The 23,251-nt window shown below is 38.1% G+C and overlaps 2 protein-coding genes across 8 annotated transcripts in view; both read left to right on the forward strand.

The window, feature by feature from the left end:
* The window catches only part of Stim1 (stromal interaction molecule 1), a 231,260-nt gene extending 228,549 nt beyond the window's left edge, over nucleotides 1-2,711 (forward strand). For 4 of the 6 annotated variants that reach the window (XM_063256600.1, XM_005000754.4, XM_013145390.3 and 1 more), the window contains one exon: nucleotides 811-2,711. In XM_063256600.1, coding sequence (XP_063112670.1) covers nucleotides 811-1,318 — 508 coding nt within the window. In that variant the 3' untranslated portion in view covers nucleotides 1,319-2,711. The remainder of the gene's footprint in view (nucleotides 1-810) is intronic. The other 2 variants (XM_063256601.1, XM_005000755.4) reach the window with 1 other exon arrangement.
* Nucleotides 2,712-3,826: 1,115 nt separating this feature from the next.
* The window catches only part of Rrm1 (ribonucleotide reductase catalytic subunit M1), a 40,543-nt gene continuing 21,118 nt past the window's right edge, over nucleotides 3,827-23,251 (forward strand). The window contains exons 1-9 of one of the 2 annotated variants that reach the window (XM_003463382.5): nucleotides 3,827-4,152; nucleotides 8,673-8,761; nucleotides 13,074-13,251; nucleotides 14,025-14,125; nucleotides 16,865-16,924; nucleotides 17,737-17,776; nucleotides 18,010-18,172; nucleotides 20,562-20,703; nucleotides 22,062-22,145. In XM_003463382.5, coding sequence (XP_003463430.1) covers nucleotides 4,134-4,152; nucleotides 8,673-8,761; nucleotides 13,074-13,251; nucleotides 14,025-14,125; nucleotides 16,865-16,924; nucleotides 17,737-17,776; nucleotides 18,010-18,172; nucleotides 20,562-20,703; nucleotides 22,062-22,145 — 876 coding nt within the window. In that variant the 5' untranslated portion in view covers nucleotides 3,827-4,133. The other variant, XM_063256603.1, reaches the window with a different exon arrangement.

The following is a 23,251-nucleotide window of genomic DNA, read 5'->3' on the forward strand; positions in this document are numbered from 1 at the left end:
CCACCTCTCTGTTATGACCTTCAAGTTTTGTAGGAGGGTAGAAAGAGGCAGCATCTTGGCCTTTGGGGAGTGGGCGAGGGATTGTTTGCAAGGCTGTTCTAACCTTCCCCTCCCCAGCCTGGGTCAGGCCCACTGATTGCATGTGTCCTGTTCCTGGGGCCTGGCCCAGACCAGATGTATCCCAAGGTGCGACAGGAGTAAGTGGGGAAAGAAGACATGAAAATGATGACTCAAAGAAGTCTGCAGGTTCTATGTCAGTTTAGGATTGGGTCCTGAGAAATCTGACCAGCTTTTGGAAAGCAGAAATTTTAATTGAGAAAGATGCCTGTAGAATTTAAGCCCATGGTTGTACCAGTTTAGAGCCCTTGTGTTCAACTGGGATGGGGTCCAGGCATTGCAAAATCCTTTGCCTGACAGATGATGGTTTAATGACATTTGTTTTTGTTTCTTTTTGTCCATTTCTTTTCTCTCCATCGCTTTTCCCTTTTTTCCCCTTGGTCCGTCTGTCTTCTGCCTGCTTCTCTTTTTGTTTTTCTTCTACAATCCTCTCCTCTCGCTGTTTCTTATCCAATGTATCCCCATTTCCTATTCCTGCCTCCTGTCTTATGCTGTACTGATGGCTTTTTCAACTTCCTTACTCATTGTTCTCCTTCCCATCTGCTTATGCATTCTGTTTTCCTCTTCTGCCCCTCTGTCCTCAATTTCTTACCCTGTTCTCATTGTCTTACATACCTTTCTCCTCTTTACCTTTCCTCATCTCCCTCTGTCCTGTATATGTCCTTTTCTTCCTCTCTGTCCTATGTCTTTCAGGGATTTGACCCATTCCGATTCGGAGTCCTCCCTCCATACGAGTGATCGTCAGCGTGTGGTCCCCAAGCCTCCTCAGATGGGCCGTGCTGCAGATGAGGCTCTCAGTGCCATGCCTTCCAATGGTAGCCACCGGCTGATTGAGGGAGTCCATCCAGGATCTCTTGTGGAGAAACAGCCTGACAGCCCTGCCCTGGCCAAGAAGGCATTACTGGCGCTGAACCATGGGCTGGACAAGGCCCACAGCCTGATGGAGCTGAGCCCTTCAGCCCCACCTAGTGGCTCCCCAGTTCTGGATTCTTCCCGTTCGCATAGCCCTAGTCCCCCAGACCCAGACACACCGTCTCCAGTTGGGGACAGCCGAGCCAGTCGAAACACACGCATTCCCCACTTGGCTGGCAAGAAGGTCGTGGCTGAGGAGGATAATGGTTCTATTGGTGAGGAGACAGACTCCAGCCCAGGCAGGAAGAAGTTTCCTCTCAAAATCTTTAAGAAACCTCTTAAGAAGTAGGCAGGTTGGGAGTGGCAGTGGTAAGACAGCTTTCCTTTCTTGGGTCCTCTGTTTCCCTATCCCTTACCCTCTTTAAGATATCTGGCCCCTAGAGCAGGGCATGAAGGGGCTAGCCCAGGGGCCTGGGCACTGTACATACCTGCTCCCTCATCCTTGGGTCCTTCATTGTTAATTTATTAACTGACCACCATGGCCTGCCTGCTCTGCTTCCCTCCCAGTCATGGGCTGCTGCTGTCACTCCCTCCCCTCTTCAATGCATGTCTTAGTTGCAGTTCCTTAGCTCCCAGCACCATCTCTGGGATCCAGCTTATGTCTCTGCTGTCCCAGTTTTGAGGTTTGGTTTTCTGTTTCACTTTGTCTCCTGCTTTTAGGTTTCTCCCTCCTATATTCTCCAACTTCCGCTAGCAGTTGTGGGGAAGATAGGCGGAGTAACTTCTGACACTTGTGCCTCAGATCTGTTCACCCCACCCACAGTGGTTCTGTTTGCCCCAGACTGGGGCCATAGCCTAATCTTTGGAGTTTGTTCTTTGGGAGTATGACAGACTGGAGAAAACCTCATCCTAGAGCTTACTCAGGCTTCCATGGCCCTATGGAAGAGTGAAACCAGTTCCCAAAGAACAAACTACCAGAGTTTTGAAGAGAGGCCACGTTTGGGATGGATCAGGAGAGACCTCTTTTAGTTGGAGGATAAGTGGATGCCAGAGCAATCGGCTATAAGGCAGTCACCTTTTCTCTCTTGTCCTGCCCACATCTGCCTCTTATCCCTGCTTCCCCATACTGCAGGAGTATCTGTCTCTTAGAGGTGCTGCCCCAAAGCTCCCCAAGTATCAGTACTCCTGGGGCTCAGGACAGTTGGCTCACCTGGCTAAGGGAGTCATAGTTGTGATAATAGGGCTCTTGTGGAGTCCTGGAATGCTTGAATAAGAATGTTGTTTTATTTGAACCAAAAGACAAAACAGTTTAAAAGTGAAAAAAGAAATCTCCTGAATTTCCCAAGTGCCTGCACAGCATATTCCCCTTGTCGGACTCCATTTTCATGTTACTGCATTGCCTGGGCCAAAGGCTCAAAAAGGACACAATTAATTTGGGGAAGGGGTGGTGAAGGAAGATGGTATATGTGAAGGCTGCTGTGTGACCACTTCCCCTTGCCCCCCCACCCTTCCCATCCTCTACACAACTCCCTTACTTGTTTTTGCTATGGCTGTAAAGATATTTTCCCACTGCTCCATTCTGCCATGCCTTTACCCTAGGATCCTATCTTGGGCCTGGGGTTGGTCTTAGGAGGGTGATAGGCTGCAGACTGCCTGGTACCCTCTGGACACCCTCACATGGGTTTTTCTGTGTTATTTCATAAGACTCTTTGAAGTCTAATAAAGCATGTAGGAGATTTTAATTTTTCTGGTTTTGACTTTCATTGTGTTCTTTGTGGTTTAACAAATGGGATGAAGAAACTATTCTATTCTTTTTCTACCACGAGAAAAGAAAACACTTAATGCAAATACTCAAAAAGTTATCCCCAGTAGTTACCTAATAAAATACAAGATGCCTAGTTAAGTTGGAATTTGAGAGAAACAATAATTTTTTAGGTTAATTTTGCCTTATGCAGTATTTGTGGCACAGTTTTATTCCCTAAATCTGATAATGCTACTTTGGGGCCATGTTAATCCTATAGCTTCATCTGTGACTTATGGCTTCAATTACTTCACAGGGAGCTTGGCAGCATCTGGGAAGACAATGAGGAGCCAGTCAAAGTTTGTGACAGGATTTAGAGAAAGGATGCCACAGATAAGATTTCATGTCAGTTTGTGTCAGCCTTGTATATTAGGACTCTCATCTCTTTTTTTGGAGGGGGAGTGGTATCGAGATTGAACTTGGACCTTTTATTGCTAGCCGGGCAAGCACTTGTGCGACTGGGTCACAGTCCAGGGTTCTCATCTCATACCATCCATGCTTAGTCAAAAACTCCATCTCACTTCCACAAGGCAACATCTTCCTTATTGCTGATTCTGACTGCCATCATCCATGAACAAGCAAATGAGTTGTGGCCCTGCTTAAAAATCTCACAGGGCTCCAGTTTGCATCAAGGTATACTCCAAACACTGCTAGCCTACCATGGCTTTTTTCCAATTGAGTGACAGGCTTCTGGCCGACCTAACAGCTCTGCGGATTCCACTTGCTCCTAACCGCCGGCCCTAGACTACGATCGATCCGTATTTAACCGCAGTCTTGGGGTTATAACAGTCAAACAAAAAGTGTTCAGAGAAGTTGGGTTCTTGTTGCGATTTCAAAAGCACTTATGACTTTAGGCGGCGCTCGCAGCCGAGGGGGCGGGGTCTGGCAGGGCGGACTCCGCGAGCTCCTTTAGCGTCCCGGGGCTTCCGATTCGGCTTTGCCCACACCAAACATGGCGCAGGAGGACCGCGTTCCCGCCGGGTCCGCCTACATCCAATAGGGCTTTGGCAGATGCGCAGTCTCTTGGCTTTGCCCATACTCAACATGGCAGCCATGGGAGAGGCCTGATTCTGCTCGTCTGATCTTGCCCACACGTCCCTGGCGTTGGTGGCGTCAAGTAACGTCATTCGAGCTCCAGTAGCGCCGCTTTAAGCGTCTCGGGTGGCGGGAACGGGAAGCAGTTCGGATTGTCGCGCCTCTGCTCTGGTGAGGCAAGTGCTATCAGACCTCCCAGCTCCAGTTCTTGCACCCGAGCAGTCCTGTGGAGTCCTGCCGTTCATCCTCTGCCGCCGTCTCGAGCCTGTTGGCGCCTCAGAGCCGCAGCCCGATCTCGAACGCCTCAGCGCTCCAACCATTAGTTGCGATGCATGTGATCAAGCGAGGTGAGGGGACGAGGAAGGGCGGCGGGTAGGTGAGAAGGGAGAGGGGCTCAGGTTGTCGCTGCCAGAACTGTTCCTGCCCACGCCCGCCCGCTAGCTAGCCCGCCGGCCTCCGCCGCTTCCCGCCTTTCCCGCCGCGGCTTCCCGCCCTGTCAGCCAGCTCGGCCTCTTGTCTCCCGTCAACCTCCCCTCGTCCTCCTCTGGCCTCAGGCTGTGCTCCCCATGACTTCTGTTCTCTTGCCGCATTTCGAGAGTCATACCTGCCCTGTGTGGAATAGTGCGGGTGCAAAAGGGGAAACTGAGGCCCAGCGGAAGGTTGCGGTGCCTGACTCAAAGTCCCCCACTGAGGTGATGAGACGATCAGCGTTCGAACCCATGGTACACAACAGTTTTATTTGAAAACCGTGGGCTTGGTGACCTGTACTAGGCACAAAAGGAAGCAAAGAAAGAAAGGGTTTTATATGCCACACGGGCACCTGTCATTCTTTTGGTCTTTTTTGTGGGGTGAAGATGGGGGAATGGGGTGAAAAGTCCCAGATACAGGCTGCATTCTGTACTTTTCCCTTTGGAAGAGATTGTGTTGCCTCACGTCCCAGGAGTAATCTCAGAGGAGAGGAAGAGATCCTGAGTCAAAGATGGCCCACCAACTCTTCTGACAGGAAGGGCTGTGAAGAGCCAGGAACTTGCATTCCTTCTCAACCTTTACTTGCCTTTAGGTTTTTGTGTCCCTTGTGCCCAGCCATTTGCTCGCACTTTTACAGGAGGCGGCAGACCCAGCTTTAGGAATAAGTTAGAAAAACAAGAACAACACATAAACAGACTCTTCTGAAAAAGGAACAAATTCTGAGTTGAATGCACTTTCCTTTGCTAAAACAATAAAGTTGTTTCAAAATAGTAGACTTTTTTTTTTTTTTTTTTTTTTTTTTGTCTTTTTCCTTTTTATCGGTACCGGCGATCGAACTCACGACTGCCTGCTTGCAAGGCAGACGCTTATGCCGCTGAGCTAAATCCACAGCCCCAAAATGGTAGGCTTTTAATAAATACTGGTTGACTGACTTGTTTCTGTTTTGTTCACGAGACTGCTCACATTTCGGGGCTGCTTGCTTTTAGCACCAAAACTGCTATGAACAGAGAGAAGGTCAAAGAATAAATTAAAATAGTTATGTCAAAATGTAGGAAATGATGATTGCTGTGGGTAGGCAGTAGTTGATTTGGTTGTGTCCACCTTGGTTTATCTACAGTCGAGATGGAAAGTGGATAATGGTGGTTTTTCTTTCTGGTTTTTGTGCCTGGAGAACATTTTCAGAATTCCCCTACTCCCACATTTTAGTTTATAAGTACAACCATCAAAATACATAATGTGCTTATATTGATCTATTCCAGTAAGAGCTGAACATCTAATTTTTAAACCTTTTAAAAGAGCTACGTGAGATTGGTCTTGAAAGTCAGTAGCAAAGATAAGTGGAAAATTTATGAATTTAGATTACTGGAGTTGGTCACCTGTGTGTAGGGTTTCTAACTTTTTGGGTCTACTTTGAAAACTAGTTTAAGAAGTACTGTGAACAACTAAAAGTTAGGGCTTATTTTGTTTCTTGTTTCTTTGCAGAACATAATTTGATCCAGATGACTCATACTTTATAGAATCTAGACTGTGCCATGTGGCATTCAGCAAAACTCGTTAATATTTGAAATGTACTGAGATTTGTTTATGTTTTGTTTTTCTTTTATTTTTTTTTGGTTCCCTCTTAATTTGGACTAGTCTTGGTGTAATTATTTAAGAGGGTTTTTTCACTGTGTTGATAGTGTTTTAAAGGTTTTTTTTTAGAGACAGGGTCTTTCTGAATTTCAGGCTGGCTTTGAATTCACTGTGTAGTCCTGGCTAGCCTCAACATGCAGTGATTCTTCTCCCTTAGTCTTTTGAGTGCTGGGATTATTGGTATGTTCCACCATGCATAGTTTGTGTGCTTATATCTTGCTAATCACTGTGAGGGCAATAATAGGGGAAAGAAGCAATTCTATTTTCAGAGAATTGAAAATTGTTAAGGATTTGTAATAATCCAAGGAAAATTGTTAGATAACAGAGGGAATATTTGATGACTTTTTTTGTTTGCTATCCTGAGCTATTTTTCCTAATGGGAGATTAAAATTAAGAAAATAAGATTTAAGAGCCATTTCAGTAAATGATAGGGTAGCTAATTGAAATGTAATTTGTTCTTTGGAATTTAGTATGTTTTCAAAAATTTGGATTATAAGCTACAGTAAAAAAAGTACATTTTTACATGTACATGTGCAATATATACATACACATACATACTTTCTCCCTTAATTCCATTCACAGACTAGTATTTTATTTTTATGTTCTATGTACAAGTATGTTTTTTTTTTTTTTTTTTTTTTTTTTATTCCTTGGTTACTGCAAGTTCCTACATAATGGCTGCTCATGATGAGTCTACCCCAAGTTGTGGACACGCAGTCAGTCCATGAGCTGTTAGTGTACATGGACTTGAGCCCAGTCAATGTCAAATCTTGCCAGAGGAATCTTGGTAAATCCACTTTCCTTGAGTTGGAGTAACAAAGTACTACAAGTTGGATTACTCAGCATAGAAATTTGTGCTGCACTTCTGGAGGCTAGAAGTCTGGAGTCAAGGTGTCAGCTCACTAGATGTGATAGACCCTTTGAGGGATGTCATGGGACATTCCTTGCCTTGCAGCTGCATCACTTCAGTCTCTACCTCCATGGTACTCTCCCTGTTGTCTCTGCCTTCCCCTGCCCAGCCCACTATGTTACGACTTTGCTGGATATTGTGCTGGGCACTGAGATTGCAATGTTAACTAGGCAGATATGGTTCCTACTTTCAAAGACTTAAAATGATAGGTAAAGAATAGACAGTATTAACCCATTCATTCCCTTATTTCCTCTGTGCGAGAAACTGTTGTAAGTATTGAGAATTCAGTAGTGAAAAAAGCTGGTGTAGATGGAAGCTATAACTTCATTATCTGAAATGTACTGACTTATGTGTTTACTTATGAATAACATATAAAGAAACAATTTCAAACAGTGATTTGGGAGTTGATCACAGAAATACAGAATAATGTGATAAAGATAAATGGAAAGACAACCATGAGTTGGTATGATCAAAGAAGGTCTCTTAGAAGCTGGTGTTTGAAGGAGCCCTGAATAATACCAAGAGCCAGCTGTATGAAGATTTGTGATCTGAGCATTCCAGGATGTGGGAAAAGATCATTCATAGCTTGCAGAAGAGGCACATTTTTGATCTTATATGATTAGTGAGGTTGTCCTGAACATAAAAGTATTAAAGATAGCTGATAACGAGGAAATCAAATGATTAGAATTCTACAGATGTTTCCTGAGTTACGAGTTTTTTGGAGTTTATAGTAGAAGCTATATTTTAAGCTTCAATCTTGTTTTGAGTGAGTGATATTCAAAATATATCAGTATTCTTTTCTAATGAGCCAGCTGTAGAACCTAATCAGCCATGTGGTGGCCATGAGGAAGACAACTTGTATTCTATAATGTACTGTGTTGCTAAACTATGATGTTTGGTTATTTAAGTTTATTTGATTTTAGATAGTTCACAGGCACAGCAGGAGAAGTGAAGTGTAGACTAAATTCAGGAAGACTTTGAGAGACTTTGAGAGACTTTGAGAGAGAGAGGATTAAGTAGGTGGTAAGCAGCAGGGCTGAGTGGTGTGATAGTCTGTACCTGGGCTGAAAAATGGACCAATTGGAATCATGTAAGAGAACAGTAGGTCTTTGGACCTGGAGGGTTTTTTTTTGTTTCTTAATATGAATTAAGACCATTACCAGCATAATTTAGCACCTGGCACAAAAAGAATACACTTGAGAAAGCCAAATGTAAACACATATTTAATATGTTGTTAATTAGCCACGAGTTGCAAAGGACTGTTGGTGCACAAGGAAGACAAAAACTAAATCAGTGGGAGACACTAAAATTTGTACATGTAGAATTTATCTAGTTATTTTCATGATTTTGAACTTCGATATCTGCCTCCTTGTCCTTCTAGAATAATTCCACTATTCTTAATTTGTCTTTAAATGGTAATTTATCCAATCTTAATTTATTTATTCTTATCTAGAATAGTGGGTAAATCCTACTATGAAGGATGATTGCAAGTTCAAGGCCACTCTTGGCAACTTAGTAAGACCTTCTCTCAAAAATAAAAAAATAAAAAAATAAAGACTTGGAATATAGCTCTGTGGTAGGGTGTCCCTGCCAAAAACAAAACAAGTTGGGCTTGGTGGCATACTTCTCTGATCCCAATACTCAGGAGACTGAGGCTGGAGGATTGCTGGGAGATCAACTGGGCTATAAAGTGAATTCAAGCCCAGCCTGAACTGCATAGTGAAACCCTGTCTCCAAAAGACAAAAAATACAAAACCAAAACTGAACAAAAATCAAACAATCCTGTATTAATCACATTAATTGTCTGACATTGCCATTTTGCTAAGTGCTAATGTGAACTGTATGATTCATTCTCAGATGGTCGCCAGGAACGGGTCATGTTTGACAAAATTACATCCAGAATTCAGAAGCTTTGTTATGGACTCAATATGGACTTTGTTGATCCTGTAAGTGAATATGATTTATATCTTAAGTTCTTCATTTTTTTTCTCTTTCTTGAATGATTTGTATTATTTATAGTGGAAAAGTCTATAGCATAGTTTGTTTTAAAAATGTGATCATTTGGATAGGAATTGATTTGAAATTTGCTTTTTAAAGTCAGTGTGTAAAGAACATATACAAGTAATAAAAAGTTGATTTCATGGACAATATTTAAATTAAGGAGAACAGGCTTTCATAAGCAAGTTACTCTGTTTTTCTCCTTATGACTTCTATTCAAGGCCTTCAGCATGTCTTACATTGACTGAGGTTAATACCAGTCTCTAAAGTGTCATAGCCTTTCTCTAATCTTGTCTAATTCATATCTATCTTCCACATGGTTTCTAGTTGATCTTCCTAAAATGAGAATCTGTAAGAACCCTTTCTTCCAACACTATTCTGCTTAAATGGTTATGTTTTGATCTGCGCTGTTTCGCTGTTCTGCCCTTTTATCCCAATCTCCACTCCATTATTTACTTTTTTATTTTTATCCGTTTAATTAAAGGGAAAAAAATAGCAGGATATATTATAGTAACCCACTTTGACTTTCTATTATCTCGATTTGAAGCCCTGTATTACTCTCACCATCTTGTTTTTGACTGATGTTCCCCTATTCTGTTTTGCTGGATAGTATCAGGTTCGAAAGTTTAGGCATCAGCTGTGAAGATAATGAGATTCATTATAACGCCCATTCTCGTTGACTTTTATCTACTTTTGAAGACCTACAATGTCTCCAATGTTTTGGTTTTGTCGGTTTTGTTCTTTACTGTTTTGTTCAATTGTATTATGACTAATGATATAGGCAATTCTATTAGAGATAGCAGGAGGCATTATGGTAACCACTGTTGATCACCTTGTATTATGTTTTTACATTATCTATTATGTCCACCCTTTTGACTTGACCGATTCTGTTCTGTTATGTCACATTTGGTTTTACTCTCTTCCAAAAAAGCAATAAGAACCGTGGGAGCAATGAAACCCAAAATGTGTAATAGTCATTGTACAAAAGAGAGGAAAAGAAAGTGCTCTAAACTATATAACTGCATGTATATTTAAGTGTATAAGATAGAAAATGATATCACAGAGTTTTATTGGATCATTGAACAGAACTGTTTGCAGTATCATTGTTGGAATGTCCACTCTACAAGCTTTAATTTTGTGACTTGAACAATTATTTCTAAGATGGCAATATGTAATCCATTAACTAGTGATTTCCTACTGTTCATTTTTTTCTGTAAATCTGTATAACTTGTACCCTTTCACTGTTTTTTTTTTCTCTTTTCTCCTTAAATAAAATTAAAAAAAAAAAAAAAAAAAGAACCCTTTCTTCCAAATCCACCTGTGTTTGCCCACCCTTAATTGGTACCCGGGTATAGTACCCAAGGTGGCACTTCTATGACCAACCCAAGACACACTCAGAAGTGCTCTTTACTAATCCCCTATGCAGGTCTGAAGCCAATCAAGTTGACAATCTAATTTAACTGTGACAGGCTGTGTCTTATTCTTGTGATACTTAATAGAGCTTGTATCTAATTAGGTACTTGACTAATGTTTAGTGGACAGTGGAAAGATAATTTATACAGCTTTAAAATATACTTATTAAATTCTCTTTTACATTTAGAACTTCTGGACTATAATTAAATAGTGGAATGTTAATGTTGGGATGAACCTGAGACCTTATCCTATTTATCTTCTTTGTTTTATATATAAGAAAAGTCCAAGAGAAAGGTGAGATTTAAGTTAATGGGAGTTTAAGCGGAAGAATTTAGATTCCTTGATATTCTATAGCTTGATATTCCAAGTGCAAGTGTGTTATAGCAGTCTTCAGTTTCCTGAGGTAGATTAGGAAATCTGTTGAATAAGTCTAGGTGCTGTTAGATCAGGCACAGTTTGCACACAGGTGTTACTTTATTCTGACTATTTGCCAGGTAACACCAAAACAATCTACAGGACTTCATACATAATGTGATTTATCTGCTGAATCTAGAAAGAACGTGATCTTGAACCAGTTAGGCTTAGCAATACTGTAATTAGAATAGATTTCAAACTATACAATAATCACCCCCCCACACACACCTGCCCACCCAGCTCTTTGTTTTGAGGCTGCCTGCCTGCCTTCCTTCTTTTTTCTCCCTGTCCCTCTCCTCTGCCCCTCCCTCTCTTTCCTTTCATCTTTCCTTCCATTCTTCCTTTCTCTCTTCTTTCCTCCCTTTCTCCCTCCCTTCTTTTTTTGGTCCTTTTTGCATTGGGGATTGAACTCAGGGCCTTTGCAATAGGCAACATCCCCAGCCCTTCTTTATTTATTTATTTATTTATTTTTTGTCTTTTTCGTTTTTATCGGTACCAGGGATCGAACTCACGACTGCCTGCTTGCAAGGCAGGCACTTATGCCGCTGAGCTAAACCCCCAGCCCCCTTCTTTATTTTTTGAAACAGAGACTTGCCAAATTGATAAATTGCCCAGAGTTGGAACTTGTGATTTCTCTTGCCTCAGCTCCCAAAATGCTGGGATTACAGGTTTGTGCTGCAACGGCTGGATAAAATGCATCGATTTTCTGTTGGATTAAGCTGTTTTTGTTTTTTAATTTAGTAACTATGCACACACAATTTAGAATGTTATTTTTATTTTACACAGAAAAAGGTAAAAATAACAGTAAGATAGTTTCAAACAGGCTAATAGAGCAATAATAATCAACACATTTCATATTATAATATTCACAGTAGTTGTTCAGAGTACAAGATATTGTCATGAAACATTGTCCAAAAAAATGCTAGCACAAAACTTTTCCCTCCATGAACCAAAAGAAACAAGCTGTATAAGTATCTTAACTAACTTGTGTATAAGTGTGTATTTTTAGAATTGGTTATTCTTATTTTTTTGTCTTTTTCCTTTTTATCGGTACTAGGGATCGAACTCACTACTGCCTGCTTGCAAGGCAGGCGTTTATGCCGCTGAGCTAAATCCCCAGCCTCTGAATTGGTTATTCTTAAAAATGTATGGTGGCTCGGTGTGGTGGCATGTGTCTCTAATTCCAATACTATAATGCCAAACTAAGGCAGAATGATTATGAGCTCCAGGCCAGCCTGGGATATATAGTAAGACTGGCCTGGACTACATAGTAGGATCTTATCTACAAACAAACAAGTGGATATGGTGTACATCTGTAATCCCTATACTCTGGGAGGCTGATGCAGGAGGAGAATTTTAAATTCGAGCCCAACCTGGGCAGCTTCATAAGATCCTGTCTCAAAAACAGACCTGGAAATGTAGCTCAGTGTGCAGACCCTCAGTTTGATCTCTCATACCACACACAAAAGAAGTATGGTAATAACTTGGACATGGTATGTTAAAAAGGAGAGCCTCCTATCATATGGTCTTGAAAACAGTGAAACAGACCTTTAGTGGGATCTGGAGACAGAAAACTTGGACAGTAACATAACCTTAGATAATTTGCAGTAATCTGAGGCTGGTTTCTCTTATAAAATGGTAATAGTGATAATTCCCAGGTTACAAAGTAATTGTGATATGCCAGAAGTTATAAAAGTTGCAATACTTTGGTATTTGTGAAGTGCTAAAGCAAAGAGTAGTCTTTAGTTTTATCTTTTTGTGGTTCTAGTGATTAAACTCAGGGCTTTAAATGTTTAGTTACTTAGCATTGCCTGAGTTTAGTCATCGTTAGATGACTCTTCCCCAACTCTAATTCACTCTTTTATAATGGGAATGGTTAAAGTCTTGATTTTTTTGGTTTTCTTTCTTTGTTGTTAAGTAGAATTGGGGAAAATAAGTATGGTGCTGGAGACCTGATCGTATAGGGAGAATTTTAATAAAAGAGAACCAAAAACTTAAAGAATCATGTGGTATATATTTATTTTTCTGTGAGACTGTTAATTTTTTAACTTTATTTTTTTATTTTATTTTTCTTTTGAGACAGGGTTTCCCTATGTAGTTCAGACTGGCCTTGAACTTACTATGTAGCCTAGGCTACAACTTGCAGTGATCCTCCTGTCTCAGCCCCCTGAGTGCTGGGATTACAGGCAGATGCTGCCAATCCTGGCTCATTATATTTTGTAGTACCTACTTTCTAACAGTTCTGTTAATTTTTGAATTCTTATTACTAAATTTGCCATTCAAAAAGATGATTTTTCAGAAAATGAAGTTACATTGTTAGGTTTTATTGTTTCTTAATTATTCTTTTAAGGAAGCTGTTGTTTCTTGTGAATGTTCAAAAATTCTTATTTTTGCCAAACTTTTATTTTTGTTGTTTGATTCTTGTTTTTGTAGGCTCAGATCACCATGAAAGTAATCCAGGGCTTATACAGTGGGGTCACCACAGTGGAACTGGATACTTTGGCTGCTGAAACAGCTGCAACCTTGACTACTAAGCACCCCGACTATGCCATTTTGGCGGCAAGGATTGCTGTCTCTAACTTGCACAAAGAAACAAAGAAAGTGTTCAGTGGTAAGTCTGGGATGAAAAAGGAAGAATAGTATTTTCAGAACATTATGTTTATCTACAAGTTCTAGCACAAATTGTTTACAGCATTTTGATCACTATTAGAAAACATTTCAATACTCCCTTTTTACAGTTCAGAAATGTGGGCAAAGGGAGGTTAAATATTTTGTTACAGTATAACTGGTAGACTGTGATTAGGAATTTTGCATTCTCAATTTCAGAGCTGTTGTGAGAGATCTCAAACATTATACCATAGAAGGTTTATTGTGAAAATGTCAGTTCCCTGAAATTGATCTATAGATTCAATTTAATCATAGTCAACTGTATTGGCATTTGTAGAAGTTTTATATATAAATGTAGTGGGCCAAATATTGCTCAATGTCTCAAGAAGAGCAGAGTGAGAAAACTTACTAAATGTATGCGTATAGAAGTGAACTTCATGGGATGGTAGATTTTGAGTTTTTAAGATTGAGTTTCTGTTTTAATAGAAAAAAGCTGACCAGAAGTGATGGTAGTTTCTGTTTCTTTATTTTCAATTTATAATTACCAATGTGGGTGGATATTAGAATCATCTGGAAATTCTTTCAAGCTACAGGAGTTTACATTGTCTTTCTCTGGAGATCGTTACCTTAAGTGCAGTATTATATGTTTATTCAACATAGGTATGTTTATTGAGTACTGTTCTGAAGTGAGTTGGGATGAAAAAAGGATCCAGAACTACTCTTTCAAACAATTAGTTGTTAAGTGGCTTTGACATTTTTAATTTAATTTTTTCTTAGATGTGATGGAGGACCTCTTCAACTACATAAATCCACATAATGGCAAGCATTCTCCCATGGTGGCCAAGTCAACACTGGATATTGTTTTGGCCAATAAAGATGTATGTATAATATTTTTCTGGTGGACATTTTAAATAAATTTTTTAAAAATTTAAGAAAATACGAGTACTACAAAAGAGATAAGTAATAAAAGATTATCTCTCATTATCTTTTTTTTTTTTTTTTTTTTTTTTTTAATGTGGAGCAGAGCATCAAGCCCAGGACCTCATGCATACTAGGCAAGAGCTCTACATTTGAACTACATATAGCCAGCTTTGCATTTTATAATTTTAAGTGTATTTTTTTTTTTTTTCTTTTAAGACAGAACCAGAATTTTGCAGTTTATTCTTGGCTAATCTCAAACTCATTGTGTAACCCAGGCTGTCCTTGAAATTGCAGTGATCCATCTGTCCCAGCCTCCTCAGTGGTGGGTTTATAAAGTGTGTGCCACTATGCCTGGCTATTTTTAAATGTATTTTTTCAGAACTGGTCTGTATATTTGCGTACATGTGTATAATATACTGTGTATACTGTTCTTACTAATGCTTTTATATTTCCACTGTAAAGTATACCTTAGAGATTGTCTTTTTGAGACAGGGTTTCAGGATGTACTTTAGGCTGGCCTCAAACTCACAGGGATCCTCCTGCCTCAACCTCCTGAGTGCTGGGATTTTAGGTGCATGCCACTATGCCTGGCTCTTGGAGATTGTTCTATGTCTGTGTTTGTGAATATACCTTGCTCTTTCTTTTGTTATTTTGTTTTGTTTTTTTAGAGACAAATTCTTGCTATGTAGTTCAGACTGGCCCTGAACCCACTATGTATCTCAGGCCAACCTGTACTCAAAGTGATCCTCCTGTCTCAGCCTCCCAAGTGCTGGGATTTTAGGTGTGTACCACCATGTCTGGCTACCCTGTTCTAACAGTGGCATGACACCTGTTTTATAGCCATGTTGTCATTGTACATACAAATAAGAATTCTGGTGATGAATATTCGTTTTCCATTTTTAACTGTAATGAATAGCATTGTATGGTAGATGTTTTGCCTATAAGTTATTATATCATAAGATAAATCTTTTAATTCTTGCTGAAAAAGAATACATGCATTCAAACTTTGATATATATTACCAAACTGACTTCCACAATGGTTGTTCTGATGAGGCTTTGAAATATCTTGCTCAGTGACTTTTGCGAACCTCTTTTTAAACTAAATCTCAGAGGACAGAAGGATAAAGATGTATCAGTCCAGCCAGACCTTTTGCAAACAGGCTTTATTTGCTATGGCCATCTGGGTAGATTAGAAACCAGTGTTAGTATTATATAATAGACTGATTAGTTGATTTTTCTCTTTAAATATGTATCTGATGTTAAGAAGACTAAGAGATAACTGAGTTATTTCTATGTTGTTCATGTATAAAAAAAATTTTTTTTGAGACATGGTCGCATGATGTAGCTCAGGCTGGCCTTAAACCCACTGATTCTCCTACCTCTGCCTCTCATGTGTTGGGATCATGGGTGTATGTCACCATTCCCTGCTTATGTTATAATCTTGAAGATAGGTTGAAAAAAAAAACGAGCAGCAAAATTTGTATCTAAAAAATAAATATTAAAAAATAAATATCGATAGTCAAGTATTTTAGTTCTTCAATATTCATACTAGGCCTCTTTTGCAACAAAAATGCATTTAAAACTTAATTAATTTTTTGTAGTAGTAGGGATTGAACCTGGTATCTCATACATGCATACGCTCTGCACTGAGCTATATCGCTAGTCATTTTTCTATTTTATTTTGAGACTGTCTCAATAAGTTGCATAGGCTGGCCTCAACTTGGTGATCTCAGTACCTGGGATTATAGGCATGTGCCACTGTGCCTGGTGAAAAGGAGCTGTTTAAAGGGACCCTCACCTCATGATGGGGACAAAATCTAGGGTTTTGCTCTGCCGCCAAGCCATGTTCTCAGCCCTCAGATTCCCTTACATCTTAGAGAAAGGGGAAATAGAGTTTTATGTAGGTTTTTCTAGTCCTTTGGACGTGGATCATTATGCATAGGCTCTATTAGTACTTTTGAGAGGCTGACTTCCATTTTTTCTAGTCCAAGTGATTATTTGTACCTAATTGCCTTTTTCCTTCAAATGGGTTTGTATTTTACAAAAATTCTTTAATATCCAACTGCTTTAAAAACCTGTCACGATAGTACTTTGCTTAAAATTGGTGGAAAGATAATGGATTTTGAGAGTCTGAAATCCTGCTTTCTGTCATTGCTTACCTTGTGTATTATATGCAGTTTAAAAGGGATATTTATTTATTTATTTGTCTTTTTGAAGCAGGGTCTTGCTATGACGTTCAGGCTGGCCTTGAACTCACTTTGTGGCCTAGTCTGCCCTCAGAGTCACAGTAATCTTCCTGCCTCAGCCGCCCAAGTGCTGAGATTGTTAAGCATGCATCACCACACCCAGCTAGTTTTTATTTTTAAAGTCAACAATGTGAATTATTAGTAAATATGTGCCAATACTTTTAGACTAATAACCAATCTAAAAATATGTTTAAGGATGTTATGATAGCCACTTTTATGCATATGTCCTTTCCTTCTTTGATTACAGATGTACTAAGGGAGTTTTGAAACAATTTTTTTTTGTTGTTTCTTTTTCCAAATGTTGGATGGGTTTTTACTCTATAGCAATGAGGCTTCATGTTTTCTCTTGTATTCTCTGCCAATTTTAGTTCTTGAGTTAGGGGTAAAACATCAGATTTTGTGAAAATAAATGTAATTATATTAATTATAGGCTCTTTCTCACTCCACCAGCGCCTGAATTCTGCAATTATCTATGACCGAGATTTCTCTTACAATTACTTTGGCTTTAAGGTAAATAAATAATGGGTTTCAATTAGATGGGGACTCTTTCTTCAATCAGGGATTGTTTGTGATTTGAAGATTCAGTTATGATAGTAATAAAGTTGCTGAGATTCAAGGTGGTCCTAGGTAATTGGTGGGGTTAAGGTAGTGGTAGTAGTTTGAATTAAGACAAAGATAACTTGCCCATTTATAGTTTTTGAATTTTACAGATATTACTTCTGTATTACCTGAGGAATTACATTGATAATGTGTCAAGTTATTCCTTATTACTGTTATTTTTGTAAAAAGTATTTCTTGAATCTCTACCATATACCAAATTTTCTAAGTATTTTTGTGTTGATAGACAGTATAGTACATTGATTGAGAGCATGCATGTTAATGTCAGACTACCTGAATTGAAATCTCTGCCTTATTTTTCACTAGCAAATTATTTAATCTCTGCTTCACTTTTCGTATAGTGAGGATAATATAAAATTTTAACAACAAATTCTGTTGAGGATTAAATAGGTATATTCTTGTATTAGTGCCTAGCTTGGTACAAGTGCTTTGTGTTAACCTTTGAGACGATGTGTTTTATACCACGAATCCTATTATATATACAATGCTGAATTTTTCCAGAAATTTTCATGCAATCTTTCCTCAAAGACAACATTTGGTAATACTGTGAACTCAACCTAGGAGGAGTAAATGCAATTATTTTCAGTTAAAATTATACCAATATTGAGAGGAGTTAAATAGATTACCTTATTTATGATGGCTAAATCCATTGTGTTTTTAAGAGATACGCTGTAAAATTTTTTTGGCTGGTTTGCTTTTTATAGACTCTGGAGCGGTCCTATTTGTTGAAAATCAATGGAAAAGGTGAGAAATGAAATTGTGATGTTGTCTTTTCTTTATATTGAATATTTGTGCTGTTAGCCTTAACATTTCTCTTTAGACTCTAAATAATATTTTGAACTTCAGGTTTAGTTTGTGAATAATTGTCCTCCTTAATGCTATAAAAGTTTTTTTGATCTTCTGTTTTTTTATTTGAATATATTTTAGCATAGTTTTTCTGATATATCTCATTAGTGAAAACTTCATTTTGTTTATAGTGGCTGAAAGACCGCAACATATGTTGATGAGGGTATCTGTGGGAATTCACAAAGAAGACATAGATGCTGCAATTGAAACATACAATCTTCTCTCTGAGAGGTGGTTTACTCATGCTTCTCCCACTCTCTTCAATGCTGGTACCAACCGCCCACAGCTTTCAAGGTACATGCCATCTACAGCTGCTTTCAGTATTCCAAAGTGGTTTTGATGAGGGAAATAAGAAAGTTGGCAGTTCATCACATTAAATACATGCTCTGCCTGCTTTGATTAAATGAGAGTTGCATTCTGGAAAGATCCCTGAATTCTATGTGGTAAATGAATTGCACAAGAGGCAAACATTTGATAATGAAAATTTTCTAAAATTGATTGTCGCAGTGGTTGCTTTGAATATTCTGCAAGTCATTGAATAGTATATTTTAAGTAGGGAATTGTATATGAATTATATTTCAATTAAGCTGTTTAAAAGTTTTTGTCCCATGGTAAAGTGCGTATTTAACGTGTACAAGATCCTGGGTTTGTGTATGCATACACACTCCAAAAAACGTAAATGCTAAGCTGGAGGTATAGCTCATTGTAGAGGGATTCCCTAACATGGTGTGATCCCTATTAATATGAAAATAAAAGTTAAAGACAAAATACCAAGAACTAGTTAGAGAACTCATGATAATTGAAATGAGAAATTATGGTAGCTTGGATTATGGAAGAGAAAACAGATTGAAAAACCATAGACAGATTTAAAAGGTATTTTGGAGGTAATGTTGACAGAGGTAATGTTTTGGATGTAGTTCCCAGGTTTATGGGTATACTGAAGGAGAAATGGTGATGCAATTTGCTGAGAAAGAGAACACTGATATAATATATATATTCTGATACTATGTAAAAAAAAAAAATATGCTGTTAGCAAGTTGTTTTATTCCAGGAGTTCAAGGACATGTCAACATTAAAAAATATTAATATAATTCACTGCATTAACATTTACATATTTAATGCCCTTTCATAATATAATGCTTAGCAAAATAGATACAGGAAGTTTAACTTCCTGATGTGGCAAAAGATATTCACTGAAAGTTCAACTTATCACCTCTGTTTTCAGCATAATAACAGGTGCTTGGGTCAGCATTGTATGTGTCCAAAAAATAAAGTGAATGTTTAAAAGTTTTTAGATTTTAGGGGCTGAGGGTTTAGCTCAGTGGCATAAGCGCCTGCCTTGCAAGCAGGCAGTCGTGAGTTCAATCCCCGGTACCGATAAAAAGGAAAAAGACAAAAAAAAAAAAAAAAAAAAAAGTTTTTAGATTTTATTTTATTACATAAAAGACATGTTACCATTAACGCGCCTCAGAATACTCCCCTTTACTTTGAACACACTTACCCCATTGTTTCCACTTTCTGAAGCAGATCTGGAAGTTTTTTTCTTGACTGTCTTTATTTAGTTGTGCTGTCTTGGCTACCTTCATGTCCTGAATTGATTCAAAATATCTCATGGTCATTTTGAGTTTAGGAAAAAGCCAGAAGTTACATGGTGCCAGATGTGTAAATAAGGTGGATGAGGACATACCATGTTTTTATGAGCCTGCCTTTCTATTGGATGGCATTAGCAGCAGCATTCATTGTATGTTTGATCAAACTTGTAAAGGCACTACAAAGAGGACTTCTAGAACTGCTTCAGAAAGCAGAAAGAATGACGTGTCTAAAGTGAAAGCAAGTATTTTGAGGGGGATTCATGGCAACGTGTCTTTCATTGTAATAAGTTTAAAAATTTAAATATTATATTTTTTATATTTTGATTGTGCCTTATGAGGAAAAAATTAGAAGTTAGTGAACAAAAATAATAATTCACAGATGTGATTTTTAAATAGAAAACTTGAGCAGCTACCAATTATTAGAATTAAAAAGATTTTAGCAAATACCTAGATAAAAATTTAATATAAATTAATTAGTTGAGGGGCTGGGCATATACATCAGTAGTGGAGCCTTTTGTCTTGAAAGCATAATCTTTGATCCCCAGTATCCTGAACAAAAAATTGGTTGAGTTTTTATACTTTATCATTTGAAAAATTAATTTTTAAAGTATGTTATTTATAATACTAGAAGGGGCCTAAGAATCAATATAATTAAAAAAGTCCTTAAGGAGAATATCCTCAATCTTTACCAAAGAGCATTAATTTATATATTCAGTATAATTTCAGTCAGAATTTCAACATGCTGATTCTAAAAATTATGTGAAACAGTCGAGTGTAGTGGTGCATACCTGTAATCTCAGCACTTAGGAGGCTGATGCAGGAGGCTTGCTGAGAGTTTGAGTACTACCTGGGCTACATAGTGAACTCCAGGCCAGGTTGGGCTACATAGTAAGACCTTGTCTCAAGAAAAAAAAAACTTATGTGGAAGAGCAAAAATTTAAGAATTGTCCAGGAAAATAGTCAATCATTTTGTCACTTCTAGAAACACTTGTAGAAAACACTTGGGAACCTGACTTACTGTTTTTGGATAATATAATCATTTTTGTGCTCTGCTTCATTTCTTAGTTGGTTTGTCACTTTTTCTCCCCTAGCTGTTTCCTTTTGAGTATGAAAGATGACAGCATTGAAGGCATTTATGACACTCTGAAGCAATGTGCATTGATTTCTAAATCTGCTGGGGGAATTGGTGTTGCTGTGAGTTGTATTCGGGCTACCGGCAGCTACATTGCTGGGGTAAGTTTCTGTTATATGAGATTTAAGGGAGGAAATCTAAAAGTAGCTGTGCTTATGACCAAGAGGACAAAATAATTCAATAATGCTAGTGTGGGAGTCTTGATCTCTGTCTGAGTGAAGTGAGTCATTTTATTTCTGGTTTCACTTTCATCAATCTTATTAGAGGTTTAGCTTATGCTAGATAATCTCTAGGACCCTTTGTACCTCAGATTTTAGAATTCTGATTTAACAGTATTAATGACAGCTATCATTTATGGATAGCTTACTATGTGCTAAGTCTGAATGACTCATTTAACTTTTACTACAACCCTATGATATAGCTACCATTACAGCCACACACTAGGACTTACTTCTTACTGTAATCTGTAAGTCATGGCACCAGTGTTTTCATTTTACAAATGAAGAAACTGAGACTTAGAAAGTTTACTTCAGTCATTTTATATGTGGTAGGTAGAGTCAAGATTTAAGCTTTAAACATTGGCACTTAATAGTATAAGCTTTAGCCCTTTACTAGTTCACTATTCATTGGGAATCAAGATAATGATTTGAAATGAGAGTTGAATTTAGATCTTGTTTCCACTACTACTAATAGCACGGCCTGTGGTAAGTTACTTTATATCTCTGCATTTGTTTCTTCATTTGTAGTGTAAAGAATGTTTAACCTTACGGAATAGAGTTTCAGAAACAAACTATTTTATTTAGTGTTTTAGATGCACTCTGCCGCATATAGAACATGTATATACAGTATTATAAGCCATTACTCATATCTTTCTAGAATATTTAAAGACTTACCTTACTGTTAGAAAGATATAAAAAATTTGATGAGGTATCTTCTAGTTGTAATGGTCCTTATTTTCCTAGTCTCATTGTATAATCTGTTTATTGCCAAGAATCTGATTTATTGTATTTATTGCCTTCATATATTTGTTTTGGGATGCTTGTTATAAGATACATTGAATTTTGAGGGGGGAAATGTTGTGATAATGTTTTGTACTCTTACTTTCCCCAAAGTACACCTTTATATAATAATCTTTAGAACGTTGTAGAGATAAATTTAGCTACGTGATTTGGATTCTTTTGACTTATAATTCTTATATCACATTGTAAATTGGGGTGCCATGAAATAATACTAGATAGCTGTAATTTCTCCACTGACATTTTGTTGGTGTTATGTTGGATACCACATGTTCATAGAAGAAGCAGAAATGGAGAGCAGGTAATATATTGATGTCTAGAAATTAGATACTGTTTTTGATAAAAGATTAGGAAAGAGCAGCTTATTCACTTCTGTGACATTTTGTTCTCGCTGAGTCCTCTCTTTTTCCTACAGATGTCTTTACTTTTGATCTTTTTTTCAGACCAATGGCAATTCTAATGGCCTTGTACCAATGCTGAGAGTATATAACAACACAGCTCGATATGTTGATCAAGGTGGAAACAAGGTATGTTCTGTTACTTGAAAGTATAAGAAGATGGTTCAATTATGTACAGTTTCTAACTACTACATTTTTTTTACTTTTTAAAGCTCAGTTTTTGAGAAGATATAAACTCCCTTTTTAAAGTGTACACACGTTACTTACATAGTTTGATGAGTTTGGACAAATGTATGTGTAATGAGTAATCACCATGCTTATTAAGATGCAGAGTGCTTCCCTTATCCTAAAATGTTTGCTTATACTCTGTATTACTACACTCTGGACACTGAAATAAGATGGCTGACGTCTCCATCTTTAAGGAGGAAAGGTTTTTCGTGACTCATGATTTTAGAGGTTTCAGCTTTGGTCAGCCAGCTCCAAGGGAGAAATGGTGTGGTGGAAGGAAGCTGCTCACCTCATGGCAGCCAGGAAGTAAATGAGATGGGACACATGAGGGATAAGAATTCACCCTCCAGGTCATACTCTTGTCCTTTCCTACCAGTCTGTACTTCTGAACACAAGATGTTTGCATTTTAGATCTAAACTATAACATGCACCTTTCCATTCAGTCACCTCAGCATTCCCACCCACACATAGTTTATCTTGGCTTCCAGGCAGCAACTGATCTGTTCAGCTTTTTACATGTCAATTTATTTGCAAAAAATTGTCAGGTTGTGAATGGTTACCATATGTGCCGTAGATTTTTCTTTAAAAGGAAAAACAAAATGGACGCAACAATCCTATTTTATAGAAGGAAAGCAGGATTGAGAGAATTGAGTTGTGTACCTAGTGTTATCAGTAGGATAGTTGGCAGCTAGTTTGCCTCATAAAAATTTGTAGCCACATTAATCATCTATCTCTGATGGACTTTGGTGACCTTTTAACCTTTAATAAGAACACAAATCATGTTGTCAAAATTAAAGCAATTTTTCTTTCTATGTATATGTCATGATAGAAAGTTATGTTGACCATAGCTGAAGAGGAGCCTGTAAATTCAGCATTAACCTTGGACAAGTTAATTTTTTTGGGGGGGTCCACATTTTTTTAACAGCCTGTACTAGGGATTGACTGACGAGTCTTAGGCAAATGTTCTTCCACTGAGCTACATCTCTGGTTCTTTTTATGTTTTTATT

Source organism: Cavia porcellus, unplaced genomic scaffold, assembly GCF_034190915.1.
Source record: "Cavia porcellus strain 051 isolate PalLab524CR breed Dunkin Hartley unplaced genomic scaffold, mCavPor4.1 scaffold_9, whole genome shotgun sequence".
Taxonomy (NCBI): Eukaryota; Metazoa; Chordata; class Mammalia; order Rodentia; family Caviidae; genus Cavia; species Cavia porcellus.